The 15,427-nt window shown below is 53.2% G+C and overlaps 1 protein-coding gene across 2 annotated transcripts in view; it reads right to left on the bottom strand.

Annotated features, from left to right (window-relative positions):
- SH3GL1 (SH3 domain containing GRB2 like 1, endophilin A2) overlaps positions 1-13,585 on the bottom strand; it is a 32,318-nt gene extending 18,733 nt beyond the window's left edge. For both annotated transcript variants that reach the window (XM_079916753.1, XM_079916754.1), the window contains exon 1: positions 13,341-13,585. In XM_079916753.1, coding sequence (XP_079772879.1) covers positions 13,341-13,385 — 45 coding nt within the window. In that variant the 5' untranslated portion in view covers positions 13,386-13,585. The remainder of the gene's footprint in view (positions 1-13,340) is intronic.
- Between the last annotated feature and the right edge of the window lie 1,842 nt (positions 13,586-15,427).

The following is a 15,427-nucleotide window of genomic DNA, read 5'->3' as shown; positions in this document are numbered from 1 at the left end:
GAAAAAGAGATAGATACTACAAGCTCACACAAAAACGGCACTACCTTAAGGACCTAAGATAAGGAGCCCCTTCCTCCTTGTGGGGAGGGAACCAGGTAGGAGTTACAAGATGTCCCTGGACTTGGCTTTGAAGGATGGGAGAAAAGGACATGACGTGAGGAAAGGCAGAGACGGAGGACGCGGGGTCTGCACCAATGCAGAGGACAGAGGCGCTAAGGGCCGGCTTGGAAACCAACTCCCAGAATGTGATTCTGAAGCGTCCCCTTTGAAGGTGTGGGAGTGATTAGTGAAGGCTGCCTGGCACGAGCCTCTAGTGTCCGTGATGGGAAGAAAGGCACGCTATCAGGCTCGAGAACTGCCGACCTTTTTCTACAGTGGATGGGAAGTGATGCTGGTCGAAATCCCACTGTGGCATTTCCCAGAGGTTTAGACGGGCCACAGCGCTCTTTGCGTAAAACCTGAACACAGAGCCGGTTTTCAAGTTGACGATGGAGGATTCCCTATCAGTCCACTAGCTCGTAAGTCACCAAGGTGGGATTCCAAGAACCAGGGGATGACTTCCATGGAGCACTAAAACGAAGATGGCTCGGTGGGAGGCCCGCTCTTCCCACAGCACCCATCCATCAGCTTGGCAAAGCAAATCGCTCCTATTTCCTCTTTGACCCCAGCCGTTAAGTTGGAGGTGAGAGCTAAGGGAGGATGAAACACACGTGCTCGTGTGTACATGCGCATGCATGCGTGCACGCGCACACACACACTCTTCAATGCTGAGCTGAAAACCTTTATCCAGACAAAGCTTTAAGACAGCAGGGACCTGTAAGAGTTTCCTACAGCTGCTGTAACGAATTACCACAAACTCAGTGACTCAAAACACGTTTCCTAAGCCGCACAAAAATCTGAAGGAGGTCATAAGTCCAACATGGCTCTCCCCAGCGAAGACCAAGGTGTTGGCAGGGCTATGTCCCTTTCTGGGAGCTCTAGAGCTTTCCCGCCTTTTCTGCTCCTAGAGGCGGCCGCACTCCTTGGCTTGTGGCCTCGTCCTCCGTCTTCACAGCCAGCAAGGTGGGCCTATTGTGCCACCTGCCCTCTGGTTCTCTCCTCCATGGTCCTGTCTCCCTCTGACTAGGCAGGGAGAGGTTCCACTTTTAAGGGCCATTATGATGAAATTGGGCCCACCTGGTCATCGGTTCCACCTCCGGGTCCATGCCCTTAATCTCACCAGCAAAGTCTCTTCTGCCAAGGTCACACATTCACAGGTTCCAGATAATGGCAGGGACACCTTGGTGGAGGGTAGGGGGGTGGTGTTCTGCCTGCCACAGGAATAGTCAGCTCTCGTTACTCACAGTGGTTCTGTGCTATAAAGTCGCCCAGACGCCGAACTAGTAAATACTGAGCCACTGCTCTGGGGACACGCAGGGGTTAGGCTCCTGTGAGCCTCTGGTCACAACTCATCACCTGTAACTTCATGTTATGTGTGTTTCTGTTTAAAGAAACCTTATTTAGGGACTTCCCTGGTGGCACAGTGGTTAAGACTCCGAGCTCCCAATGCAGGGGGCCTGGGTTTGATCTCTGGTCAGGGAACTAGATCCCACATGCATGCCGCAACTAAGAGCCCACATGCCGCAACTAAAGATACCACATGCCGCAACTAAGACCCGGTACAGCCAAATAAATAAATAAATAAATATTTAAAAAAAAAGAAGAAAGAAAAATGATTTAATATACACTGCTGATTCATTAGCACTGGACGCACGGCCAGCAGTACCTGATCTCGCCTGAGCGGAGCTCATCTCACACGTGCTCTGTGAGCACGTCACAGCCTTCCTGTGCCTGGGACACTAGCCAGCACTTCAGCTCCATGCTTGGGACCAAGAGCGAAAACACCCGCAAGAAGCACAAAGGTACAAACACGCATCACTAAACAAGCCGTGGAAAGGATGCTGGTTTACAGTCTTGTTCTGCCTCAGTGGGAATGAATGTGTTGGGAGACTCAAAAATTTCTGTCACTCTGGGCATGTTCACGAATACCTGCGAAGGTGCCCCAAGTACTGATGGGGGGGGTTACAAACACATTTCGGCAAGTAAGGTGAAACCGCAAACACAAGCCCGCCAACAATGACGGACCGATGGTGAGTTCAGGTGCTGCTGGCTGTGCATCCAATGCTAATGAATCAGTAATGTATATTAAATAAGGTTTCTTTAAACAGAGGCACGGACCGGGAGGTGGAAGCGATCGCCCTGGATGACCAGGTGGGCCCAATTTCATCAGGTGGGTCTCCCTGGGTCCTCCCCCTGGCTTGTGCCCCCACCAAGCGGACCCTGTGCCTGAGGAGCCCCCGCCCCACGCACCCAGCTTCCTGGCTCAGGCGGTACCATGGAGCCTAGCAGAAAGGTCACCCCTGACGAGGGCCCTGACGCAGGACCCCCAGCAGCTTTGATCAAGACTCCGGGGTCATGCGAACAGAAGAGGTGGTGGTGTTCTCCAGGCTGGTCCTGCTCAAAAACCTACACGGTCACATTAAATGGGCAGGAGTTTAGAGAAACACTTGGACCTTGCCTGCGGGGACATCCATGTGACCGCTCACTGTGACGCCGAGAGCAAAAACGCGGCAACGTCCTAAATGCCCACTGCCAGCGGAGGAAGGACAAGTCGCTGTCCGCACACAAAGGACAGCAGGGAGCTGTGGAAGCAAAAAACTCAAGCCACACGCTCAGTGTGGACGAAGCGCCCCGGCGGTGCTGAGCGAAAAGAGCAGGCCAAAAAAGCTGCCATGTGACACCATTTTTAAGAGGTGTAAACTTGCAAAACAAAGCTGCAGACTTTTTAGCGGTAGATTCGTGTGCAGTGATGTATCGGGGAGGGGCCCTCGACTCTAACTGTGCTGCTCGTGTTTACTCAAGCTCTTGTGGGCGCTTGGCTAACGGCTGGCCATTCTTCACCTCTCTCTCTACAGATGAGACATTTTAACACAAACTCAAGTGCCTGAAAAGGGACGTGCCCTTTACGACGCACTGGCACTGCCTGGTGCGGGGAACTAGCTGAGTGCAAACTCCCCTAGACGGCGGTGGACTCTCCTCCAGGCTCTGCTGAGAGCTGAGAGGACACCTGGACTGAGACCGGGCAAAAGGTCCTCCTCCCCACTCCCCGGAACCAGCACACCCGGACTCCCGGGTCCCCAATGCGCCCCCATCTGCACAACTTCCCACAGAAGCCTCCTAATCCTGACAGTCTGGAGGCGGCAGAGGGACTTGGCCGACCGGTGCCTCCTGCCCACCCTGGGCCGAGGCCAAGGGCATGGGATACTCTGAAGCAAAGCGGAGAGAGTGCTGAGAGTGCTCAGCTACCCTTGAGTCCACTGGCGGGAAAGGAATGGTGATGTGGAACTTCCAAGAGAGCCCAGGAGAAACACCTAAGGCTTCTCAGCCGTGAAGTAAACGCATCAAGCCTGGGGGCAAAAGACGAACCTCAGAGCCAACCTCTGAGGGCAGCACACACAACTGTATTGGGGCAATCAGTGGGGAGCTGCAGCAGCTCCAAGACTCCTCAAGGGTGAAATGCTGACTTGGCGGGACAGCAAGGATTCTCAACCTTGGAGGAAACACCCCAGGGAGAGGAGATGAAGGACAACCCTAGGCCAGGAGGTTAGGGTTAGGGGACGGAGAAATCCCGCCCTTGTCCCCGTGCGCTCGCCGCCCTCTTCTGGACAAAGGCTGACCCTGAAGGGCCAGGGCTGCCCGCCCGACTTCAGACAATCATGGCTCTGATGACCTGAGGCCATCAAGCTGATGGACACCTGCCTGCCTGCCTGCGTGCCTGCCCAGAGGCAGCCGAGGGGCCTCATCCTGGGGAGGCAGCTGGCAGAAGATGAGGAGGGGACCTCGGGAGTGATAAAGTTCCCAGTTTCCTTCCCCGGGGGCGTCCTAAGTCTCCTCTCACTCCTGGGGCCGAGACCCAAAATGACAGAGGAAAAACCATCAGTCAGCTGCTCCACTTTAGAGAAAGTGGGACTGGATTGAGGTGTGCTGGCCAAAGACATCTGAATTATCGGCCAAGGTGGTGTCGGGGGACTAAATACACAGACTGAACGGTGCCACTTACTGTCGGGCCTCTCCCCAGGCACTTGGGAAATGCACCCTCACCCCAAAGCTCTCTCTTCTGAGCCTTAATTCAAGTCTGCAGGATTTCCTGGCTCCACGGGAAGACGATGAGGGGCAGGGGAGGGGGTGACAAGAGAAGAGGTAACCCAGGGACAAGTGAGAAAGTTATTCCCACCGCGACGCTCTTTCAGTACCCCTCATTCTGGCAAGGAAAAACTTTCCAGTGGGCACTTTTTTTTTTTAATTTTTTTTTTGGCTTTTTATTGTTTGGCCATGCCACGTGGCATGTGGAATCTTAGTTCCCTGAGCAGGGATCGAACCCATGCCCCCCTTCAGTGAAAGTGCAGAGTCATAACCACTGGATGGCCAAGAAGTCCCTCGTGGGCACTTATTGTTTCAGCGACTCTTTAATAAGAGGGACCAGGGCTTCTCTGGTGGCGCAGTGGTTGAGAGTCCGCCTGCCAATGCAGGGGACACGGGTTCGTGCCCCAGTCCGGGAAGATCCCACATGCCACGGAGCAGCTGGGCCCGTGAGCCATGGCCACTGGGCCTGCGTGTCCAGAGCCTGTGCTCCTCAACGGGAGGGGCCACAGCAGTGAGAGGCCTGCGTACCGCAAAAAAAAAAAAAAAAAGAGGGACCAGACCCCAGCCTCCGAGGTAAGGAATCCAGGAGGAATCAACTACACTGCTTTGTTTCTGTTGTATCTTGTGATCCAGTTACTATGACTTAGAGTAAGAAATAACATCAAGATCCCTTTTAAAATAAATTTAAAAAGTGAGTCTATTTGAAAGTCAAGTTAACTAACTGATTCTAGTCACAGGCTAGGTGGTTGGTTCCAGGTATTTACTGCAGGCCCAGGAGCTGGTGTGATGGACACAGCACCTCGGGGAAGGTGGCGGGGCTCCCTGGGCCCCAGGGTGTGGACAGGGAAAGTTACGGCCCGCAGGTGAGGAGGCTGGCCTCAGGTGCACTGGGCCTACGAGCTTGTTGCATTTCCAGTACCAGCCAGATGGGCAGGGACCACCATCTAGAGGGTGGCTGGGAGTGCCATGACTGGGGACAAAGATCTGGAGGACACGTGCACGAGCAGTGGCAGGTGCCAGGGAGGTCCCTCAGGTCCTGGAGGGAGAAGGCCCAGAGGCAGGGTGGCAAGCCCACAGGGGGAACCAACGGGGCAAAGCGGAGGAGGGGGTGAGAGAGCTGGCCAGCTGACTCAGGACACAGGAGAAGAGGCAGAAGGGCGGCCAGGTGTAGAAGCCAGGGAGGGGCTGCACACAGGACCCGGGCTAATGCCGGTCAAGTCTAAGAGGTCAGAAGTCCAGGGGCAGAGAGCAGGCTTCTGAGGCCAGAGTGGTGAGGCCTGGGGAAAGTGGAGCCAGGGAACTCCTTTTCCCAGCAGGCTGGGCACCTCCAGTTAAGTTCAGGCCTGGCTGCGGGGTTGAAATGACAGAGACTGCCCGTGACACAGGTTGGGCCGCTCTGGCCCAGTCAAGCGCCGGTCCCTCGGCCTGGAGCCCTCAAGACAGATCCTAAGCCAAAGGGAACAACCTCTAAGCTTTGATTTCTTATTCTTTAAACCAGTCGGACCTGTTCCTGACCGAGGCCTCCACGGCCTTGCCAGCCACCTGGCTTCACATGGGCACCGCCACTGGCACCGGACAGCCCCATTCCCGCTCTGAGAAGGAGTCCACCATTTCTGACTACTTGGCCAGCAAGCCACGACCCGTGGGGACCCGGGCCTGTCACCAGCCGCCAGGCAAGCCTGCTCCCTCAGGAGCTCACACCCAATGAGAAGAAAAGCACACTGGGTGTGAGGATGTGCTGGGTGTGTGGCACGTGGGCAGGAGACCACCAGGGAGGGTGGAGAAATATTTTTGGGAGGGGGACCCAGGAGATGGCAAGGATACAGGAAGATACACGCAGGGCTCTGAGGGCAAACAGGAAGTGGACAGGGAGACCTGGGCTGGGGTGGGGAAGGAGGAGGGAAGGTATGAGCCTGAGCAGACCTGTTGGACTGGGGCGTGCTGGCTGCGAGGGGGAGGGTGGGATTGAAAGCCGCGACCAGGGCGGGGGCTCCAGAAGGTTCTGAATGCCAGGTTGGAGCTGGAACCGCACCCCAGGTCGGCGGGGGACGCTCCCCTCAGCAGACCCCAGCCCTGTCTTCTCTAGGTGCGCCCACACGGCCGCCCCGCTTTTGCGCTCTCATGACCTACGATGTGGGGCAAACTCCGTCCAGCTAACCTTTACTGAGTTCCTGGGACAGCGACCAACTGTCCTCCTCACCGCCCACCCCCTCCCGGGGGGCAGCTCACGTCACTGGGCCGTGACAGCCCGGGTGGGCGTGGTACCACTGGAGGGGTTTAATGCCCAGGTGCGGAAATCTGAGCATCCAGGCAGCGGCTCTTCCCAGGGCGGCCACGGCTGATGCTGAGTCAGGTCCTTCAGAGGAAATCGCACATCTATTTTCCTGCTGTGGTTGGGAGTCTCCGCGTGACCCCCCTCTCGGGCCCAGTCAGCAGGTTCTTCTAGGAGCTGAGTGGAAAAGGAAGACGAGGCCATCCTCTGAGAGCCTGAGTTTGTGGAGCCCTGGTTACTGCTTAACAGGAAATGAGCAGAATTGGACCCAAACTGCAGTGCTCGAGAGAAGTGGCTGCAAATCCAGCCCTGGGGAGAGGGGCGGGGAGAGAAAAAGTTTGGGTGGGGGGGTGGGGAAGAGAAAGAAGGAGAAGAGGAGGAGGAAGGAGGGGGGTGCAGAGAGGAGGGGAGAAGAGAGGAACCGGCTGCTCCACAGTCTGATACACCCTTCCTCAGCTTTCCAGGGACAGCTTTAAAAAAGAACCAGAAAAAATCGCCCCTGACACTTCCCTAGGCACTTAAAAGCCAGGACGGTTTGAGCACAGGGGGTAAAGATGCCTCAATAGGCCTGCTCACCCCTCCAGTGGCTGGAAGGCTCCAGCATCAAACCCTCCTTAAGCCTCAGAAACCTCACCCCACCCCCCGCCGTGACCTCGAAAACCAGAAATAGAAGACAATCTGACTTTCCTCTGCCACTCCGCGGCCCACGGCAGCCCTGCAGTGTCAAAATGTGCAGATGCCTCTGAAATCCTACGGAAGAAGTTGGCTGCACGCCCCAAATTAAAAACTAACTTTCCCCAGATTGGATCCGTTTCAAAATACTGGCAACAAAGTGGAGAGGGCTGAGACAGAGGCCAGGGCAGAACTAACTGTGGCCCACATCCCAGGGTCAAAGGCCATGGGACACGCACACCAGAGGCAAATGGCAGGCCTGAGGGGCCCGGTCAAAGCCTGTCAGTTTGTCTTCTGAGGAAAGAAGCAAAGAGATGCCCAGATGGACACTTGACGGGCGGGCGGAGAGCTCAGGCCCCCAAAGGCACTAAGCGCTTGCTTGGATGTTGGCTCCGGAGGGAGGCTGGGTGGATGGGTGGTGGGTGGGTAAATAGCACCATTTCCTTACTTCACTTGCTAAGTCAGTGACAGTTCTGGGGTCGCAAAACTGTGACAGCCTTCAATTTCTGAAACCAAACAGAGGCTGTTATTAAGTGGCACACGGAATATAATTAAGTATCCTACAGCTTTGCCTCAAAACATACCCAGATAAGCAGGGCGATTAGCTCCCACGGGCCCTCTTTGATAAACTGCTCTTTACTACACACAGGATTCTGAGTCAGAGGTGAACTTCAGGTCTGATGTACTGCAGTCACGGGCAGCAGAAACAGAATATGATGACCCCTTGGTCCTGGTATGTTAATAACAAGAGTATGCAGGATGCTGCTTGGTTACAGGGCGCCTCCCTGATTGCAAACAGCGGGTCCTGCCCAGGAGGTCGGGTTAACCTGGTTTTACAGACAGGCCTGGGAAGTGGTGGAGTTTAAAGAGGCCCCTTGGCTCCCTTCGGGAAGGGCAGTCTCAAATCTCTTCTGTAGCTCCACAGTGCAGCCTAAAACACAGGGCTGGTTACTCCACCCAGCAAGCTGGGGACGGAATACTGATGGAGCAGGACAGGATCATCTCTGTCCAAGGTCCCACAGGGACACCGCTAGGTCAAGGGTCTTCCTACGAAATGAGTCAGCAGAGTGGCTTCCTGTAAGAGTGGACTTAACCTAGTTCCCATCGCACGTGGACATGGCAATGGCCAAAGGCCCTTCCCAGGTCTGCTGTCCCGAGGCAGAAGGTCTTCCGGAGGTTAGCCTGCAGCTGCTCAGCTCAAGGGTCTGGGCCAGGGACCACCCCCACCACCAGATCTCGCCTGACACCTGTCGCTCCCGGCTCACAGGTTCCACACTTTGATTCGTGCTGAGACTAAGGGGTTACAAATTCCAGATTTTTGTATCCTAAGATCACTCCATGTCCACTACTTAGCAGGCCAAGAACTTTACTGGGAAATCAAAAGCATGATCCCATAAAATGCAGTTTAAAAAATAGGTCAGAGGGACTTCCCTGGTGGCCCAGTGGTAAAGAATTCTCCTTCCAATGCAGGGGACACAGGTTCGATCCCTGGTCGGGGAACTAAGACGTGCCACGGGACAACCAAGCCCGTGCACCAGAACTACTGAGCTCACGTGCTTCAGTGAGAGAGCCGGCGTGCCGCAACTACAGAGCCCACGGGCTCTGGAGCCCTCGTGCCACAACTAGAGGGAGAAAGCCCACATGCCACAACTAGAGAGGAGCCCGCGCCACAGTGGAAGATCCTGCACGCCTCAACGAAGACCCCGTGTGCCACAACTAAGACCTGATGCAGCCAAAAAAAAAAAAAAGGTCAGAGCAGGCAGTATCTGGGGACATCGGACATTCCCCCGGCTACTGCTTACTCCAACACGTTGGGGTCCTGGGCCCCCCGTCATACCCCCACCCCATGCCTTTCCCAGGAAGCTCGATCTTTCCTCCTAGACACAAACCCGGAGCCTAGCGAGTATCCAACAAACGTCAAAGCTACGGGATATGACGGTCATGAATTTCCCTCCTAGCTCGGACGGAACCAATCTTTCAGTTTAAACTCTCTCCCTTCTTTCAGGCAAAAAAAAAAAAAAAAAATCAGGCCAGCATTCCAGGCAACTGCCAGATCTACCCCTAGTTACACTCTCAAATCTCCACATAGCCCAGCCACAAGAATTATCAGGAAACCAGTTAGAAGGTTAGGCCTGGAAATTAATGTCACCCAAACACACCACAATGACAAGTGAACTTTTGAGCCTAGATCTCACTACTGGGTTCCTCTACCCACCTCAGTTCCTCAGAAAGGCTCATAAAAGCATCTCCCCAGATTCTAGGTGTGCATGAGTACCAGAGGGCTATTGAGTGGCATTACACAGCGAGGCCAGACGGGACCAAAACCATGGGCCTGAGACAGACGCCCATTTCTTTGGCTGCTTCACTCCATACATTCAACTTTCCTCAGCTCAGGTGGCCAGTTCCTATTAAGAAGTAAAAACCCACAAACTTCCCACTCAAGCTCAAACCGATTTTATTTGAGACCTGAAAGTTTTCACCAGGGATGAACTGGTGTGGAATTTGCCAGTATACTGCCAGACACTGGGACCTGGTTTGTTACCAGTGTCACCAAGGAGGTAGAAACTTTTCATTAACATCACAGCCTCACCTTCGAGAAACCCAGCTTCTCTATTCCCAGCTCTCTCTCACACATCCACCTGGCTTCTATTTCTCAATTTAGAAATGATGCTCTTACAAGCCTTGGAAATCAAGAACCAGTTTCAAAGTAGGGTTTCTTGCTACAGAAACGTTGGCGCTTCTCTTATGCAGGGCCAGATAATTCTCTGTCGTGTAGAAGACTGTCCTGTATGTTGTAGGATGCTTAACAACCATCCCCAGCCATTACCTACTCGGTGCCAGTAGCACCCTCTCCCCAAGGCGTGCCACTGTCTCAGACGTTGCCAAATGTCCCTTGGGTGGTGCACAGGGTGGGAGAGGGGAGGGTTAGTTGCCCCTAATTGAGAGGCACCAATGCAAGCTTGTACCTTCTTAAAAATGCCAGATGCCAAAAAACACTCTGGGGTTTTCCTGAGGACTTGGGAGGGGAAGACTTGGTGTCTGGATACTGAATTTTACGCACGTGTCCATCTGCGTATATGTGGTTATCTGCATTTCGAGAATTAGAAAAAGCAGGCAGCTGCCAGAAGAATGCCCAGGAAGGATTTTTTGTTGTTCTTCTGTTTGGGTAAAATTATCCTCACTTTTTTCAAACCATAAAACAGTGTTTCTCAACCTCAGCACAGTTGACGTCAGAGCCAGGTGACTCTTGGTTGTGCAGGGCCGTCCAGTGCGCTGTAATATAATTAATTACCAGCGTGTTGTGACAACCCAAGATGCCTCCAGACATTGCCAATGTCCTCTGGAGGGTAGAACTGGCCCTGGTTGAGAACTACTGTCCTACAGGAAGACAAATGCCCCCAAATCCTTTTGTGTAAAAAGGGGACAGTGTTTACCCTTAGGCCAGATAAGTGAGACCAATTGAGACCGACTGGTTTAAAGAATATCACCTGTTCACGCAGTGAAAACTCAATATATATTATTATGACTTAACAAGAATGTTACCTGACACAGATGACCCTACTTGAAAGAGGTGTTCATAAGATCAAGAAAAGAAACACAGGGCTTCCCTGATGGCAGAGCAGTTAAGAATCCGCCTGCCAATGCAGGGAACACGGGTTCGAGCCCTGGTCCGGGAAGATTCCACATACCACAGAGCAACTAAGCCCTGTGCCACAACTACTGATCCTGCACTCTAGAGCCCGTGAGCCTCAACTACTGAGGCCCGCATGCCTAGAGCCCGTGCTCCGCAACAAGAGAAGCCACCGCAATGAGAAGCCTGTGCACTGCAAACTAAGAGTAGCCCCCGCTCGCCGCAACTAGAGAGCCCACGCACAGCAACGAAGACCCAATGCAGCCACATAAATAAATAAATAAATTTACATATAAAAAAAAAAGTAAAGTAATACACAAAGAAGTGGACACATCCAGATAAACAGCAGAGGTCTATGGAAACTATTGCAGAAGGGAATGGAACACAGCCAGGGTGATTCTTGAGAGGACAACTCAACATGGAATCGGTCAGGAGGCCAAGACGACAGCTCTCAGAGGAGGACGTGTCGCAGCAATTCTTTGGGACTGGGCCTCAGAATATCGAGATAATAAATTGATCCGCACCACCAGCTTGCACTGCTCTGAGCTTTCCAGATTTCCAAGCACTCCCCGCAGGTCTGAATGCAGGCCAACCTTCTTTCCCTGAGAGGAAAGGCTCCGGTGGATGGCCTGAGGCCCAGCTAGTTCCTCCGGCACAGCGTATCTGCTGGGGACAGCATGGGCCACCAGCACGGGCCCTCATGGCTGGGGGCGGGGCGTGGAGGGCTTCCAGAGACCTGTCTATATGAAGGAACAAAGTGGCCCAGGAATTCTTCCGAGACCCACAGTTCCTGCGAGAGGGGCTACATCAGGGCCCAAGATAGTGAGCAGCCCTCCAAGGTGCTCTGGTCAAGTGTGCGGGGGTGGGGTCTGAGGCCTGCTGGGCAAGGTCTAACCCAGGGCCAGCTCACTTAATTCCATCCTGCTGGGGCAAAGGGCTGTACTCTCAGCAACAATCCTAGAATCCCTCTGGATTAAACCTCTCTTCCTCCAGGGTTTGGCCTGGAGTCTAGAGATAGACGCCAAATATCTTTAGCCCTAGACAACTACTAGGGTCATTAGTTCTCCCCCTCAAAGGGCAAAAGGTCCCAGCTGTGTATTACTGGGGACTCATCTCTCTTCCCTCCCACTGGACCTCTCCAAATTGTGGGCAGAGTCTGGTTTGCCAGCGCGGGCCAAACAACTCCTACGACTGTTGCTCGCTCCTTCCTGGAGTCTATCCACACAAACTCCAGATCTAAGGTTCTCATAGGATCAAGGGATCTGGGACTTCTTGGATCTGAAATTATAAACTGAATTTTGCATTCGCCCAGTTTTCTGAAGAGTGGATCCACTCAGCTTTCACCAGACTCGTGAGCAATGGGGCCTGACACAGCACCGTTGGGAGGGGGAGACTTGATGTCTGGATGCTTGGACATGTCTGGATGTTTTGGAAAGGTGACTTTCCAAAACACCTATTCTATCTGTCAAAGTAGAACACTTATATTCTTGGATTCTGCATTCCACTTCTGGGAATTTATCCTTTAAATCCAATCCCACCTGTAAGCAGAGATATTCACTGGCTATTCACGATAGTATCGTTTGCAGCAGAAAACTACTGGAAACAACCTAAACGTCCATCGATGGACAACTAATTAAATAAATTATGACAGACTTCATGGAATGGAATGCCACATACCCATTAAAAAGATACAAGAGGCTCTAGGAGTAGCTCTGGGGGAGGGGGAAGGGAGAGGGGTTTTCCCCTAAGGACATTTAGCAGCACATCCGTGGTCGGTGGGGGGAGCTCCTGGTATCGACTGGGTAGGGGCCAGGGATGCTGCTCAACGCCCCACAGTGCCCAGGAGGGCCACAACAGAGAATGACCCAAGGTGATAATTCTGGCTCTAGTGCGATCTCCGAGACACATTTAATGAAAAACATCAATTACACGGTTCTGTGTAGACGATGTTACCGCTACGTGTGTGTTTTTAAAGGAGAGGCATACCCTTCTCTTTGGTAATTGGTGACAGTCCCTGTCTCTGGAGAGAGGGACTGGATGCCTGAGGGACTGAAGTGGGAAACTGACTTTTCACTCTACCCGTTCAAATTTGTACCGGGCCCACTGAAAAGGTTTTTTCGTTTGTTATCTTTAAAAAAAAAAAAAGAAAAAAAAGAATTGTTCTAGACACAAAATTTCCCTGACCCTGGGTTCTCTAGCAAGAGTCCTGTGTCGACAAGCTCGGGACTGCTTCTTCCCCTTCTCTCCCTGCCCCCCCACAGCCCCCCCCGCCCGCCCGCCCTTTCAGAGGGAAGGACGGGAGGAGAGGGGTCCACGTCTGGGGCCAACCTCTGGGTGCACCTCCGCGCCTCTAAAGCGTCTGCCCACCCGTCTCGAAGAGACTGGAGCCCACATGGCGGGGAGGGTCTGGGCCACCTCGCACGCAGACCCCCGCCCCTCCTAGGTTGTCCCCACCCGGCAGGGGACGAGTGCCAACGCCGCCCCCTCAGTACCCACGGCTCCCTCCCGAGTCAGGGCCTGGCCGGGACCCCCTCCAAGCATCCTGGGGCCCGGAGCTCGCCCCCCGCCTCGGCCTCCGCTCACCTGGCTCGCCTTGTAGAACTGCTTCTTCAGCCCCGCTACCGACATGCTGCCTGCCGCCGTCGGGCCTCCCGCGCGGACTCAGCGAACCGGAGGGACCGCGCAAGCGACAGGCTTCCGGGCGCCGCCAAACCCCGCGCGCCTCAGCGGGCCCCTACGGCACCGCCTCCGCCGCCCTCCAGCCAGCTCCGCGCCCGCCCCGGCGCCGCCTCAGCTCCTCGCGCGCCCGCGCGGCCAGGATATTACATGGCAACCACACACTTCCGGTGCCGGCCTCCGCCGCGCGCACGCGCGCCCCCCCCCCTCCACGGCCCCGTCTGCGCACGCGCGCCCCCTGCCGGCCAGGGAGCGCACGCGCACTCCGCCTGCGGATGGAGCGGCCGCCTAGCCCAGTGAGTGGACCGGGGAGAACCTAGAGGGGCTGTGGCGGCTGCAGCGACCCCTCGAGTCCCGGAGGTGGGCCTGACGTCTTAGGAAAGGCGCTTAACACCTTTTTGCAGAGATTGGGGAGGCGAAGGGGCAGGTAGAACTCCAGAGGCTGGGTTTACAAATCTTCGGATACCTGTTCGGTAATCTCAGCTATACCCAACTCTTCTGTGGTCTTCCACCACCATCTCGTTCGGCCCCGTGTTCGTCCATTCAGTTGCCCAAGTCAGACATCAGGCTATCACTTATAGCTCCTTTCCACTGCCCCAACTGTCTTCTGCCCTGATCAGACCATTCCACCACCCTCCTCTCTGGTGTGCCCACCTTCAGGTTCTCCCCTCCAATTCATCTTCTACAAGACAGCCAGAATGATGCTTCTATAACACAATTCAGATCACATCAGTCCCCTGTTTAAAGTCCATCTACTGGCCTTAGCATACTCTCCCAATTTCTTAACATGGACTACAAAGCTTGTATAATTTGGCCCCATCACCTTGTCTAACTTCGGCTCTCTTCGTCTTCTATAACCCATGGTCCCTGTTGCCTATGGATTTTGCTAACATTATTCCTCTCATGCACATTCTTCCCCAATCTTTCCCCTGTCCCTTGTGCATAAAAAATAACTCTATTTGGAATGTCACCTCCTCCAGGAAGCCTTCCCAGATTGATACATGTTTACCGATATGATTTTTTCATCAATTGTTATTTTTATTGAATGAATTGGAAATTAATAATGAATCGAAATGAGTAAATGAGTCCAAAAAAAACAGGGTGGGGGCCAGTTGCACATGGATAACGTGTCTGACTACCGATCAGAAAAAGAACAATAACGTGACTAGAGCTAAAGTGCTTGCAACTTCAGTGCTGAAATATCTGACAGAGTTGAGTGATTTTGTAAAGCAGAGGATTGCTGGAAGTTTACAGGTGCCTCAACAGAAGGACTAGATCAGAGGATTGCTTTAGAATACGCATGCCCCAACGTCTTTCCCCAAGATCCTGATGGGGCTATTATGAATAGTTTGAAAAATCTCCTGTGTGATTCTGATGGGCACCCTGAATGGTAATCCACTGGTCTAAATCATTTCAGATGCCAGAATGTCAGAGAAGGAAGGGAAAACATCCTAATGGTTCAGATGAGGAAACTGAGGCCTTGAGTAAGACATGACTTGCCCAAAGCGATGTCCTCAAATTTCCTATTTTCCACATTATTTCCAACCAATTCTACTGATTTAATTATCCAATCTACAGGATAAATAGAATTCCAAAATTGGGCTAAATTTCACTCTTCTCTCCTCACTTCTGCTCTGCTTGAGAGGTTAAATTGGTGCTGAAGAAAACTTGTCCTAAGGCTTGCAGGCTGACTCTGAAGGTTTCTGTTCCGTGTGAGGCTTTTAACTTACATGATCACACAGTTCAATTAAATGATATTTATGTATTCACTCAAATATTTATTGGGTACCTACTAATGGTTGTCATGGGTAGGTCCTGGGGATACTGTGATAAACGATTCCTGCCCTCATGGAGCTAATGACAAAAACAGAAATGAATTCATTAACCAATAACACGCTAATAAATAAACACAAGCTGTAATTGCTCCAAGAAAAAGAACAGTGTTGTTGTAGGAACTTCATCTTGTTGGGGGATGGGGAGGAAAGGCTCCTCTG

Source organism: Stenella coeruleoalba (genome assembly GCF_951394435.1).
Source record: "Stenella coeruleoalba genome assembly, chromosome: 3".
NCBI lineage: Eukaryota > Metazoa > Chordata > Mammalia > Artiodactyla > Delphinidae > Stenella > Stenella coeruleoalba.
Note: the sequence above shows the minus strand (reverse complement) of the source record. Positions and strands in the feature narration are given on the sequence as shown.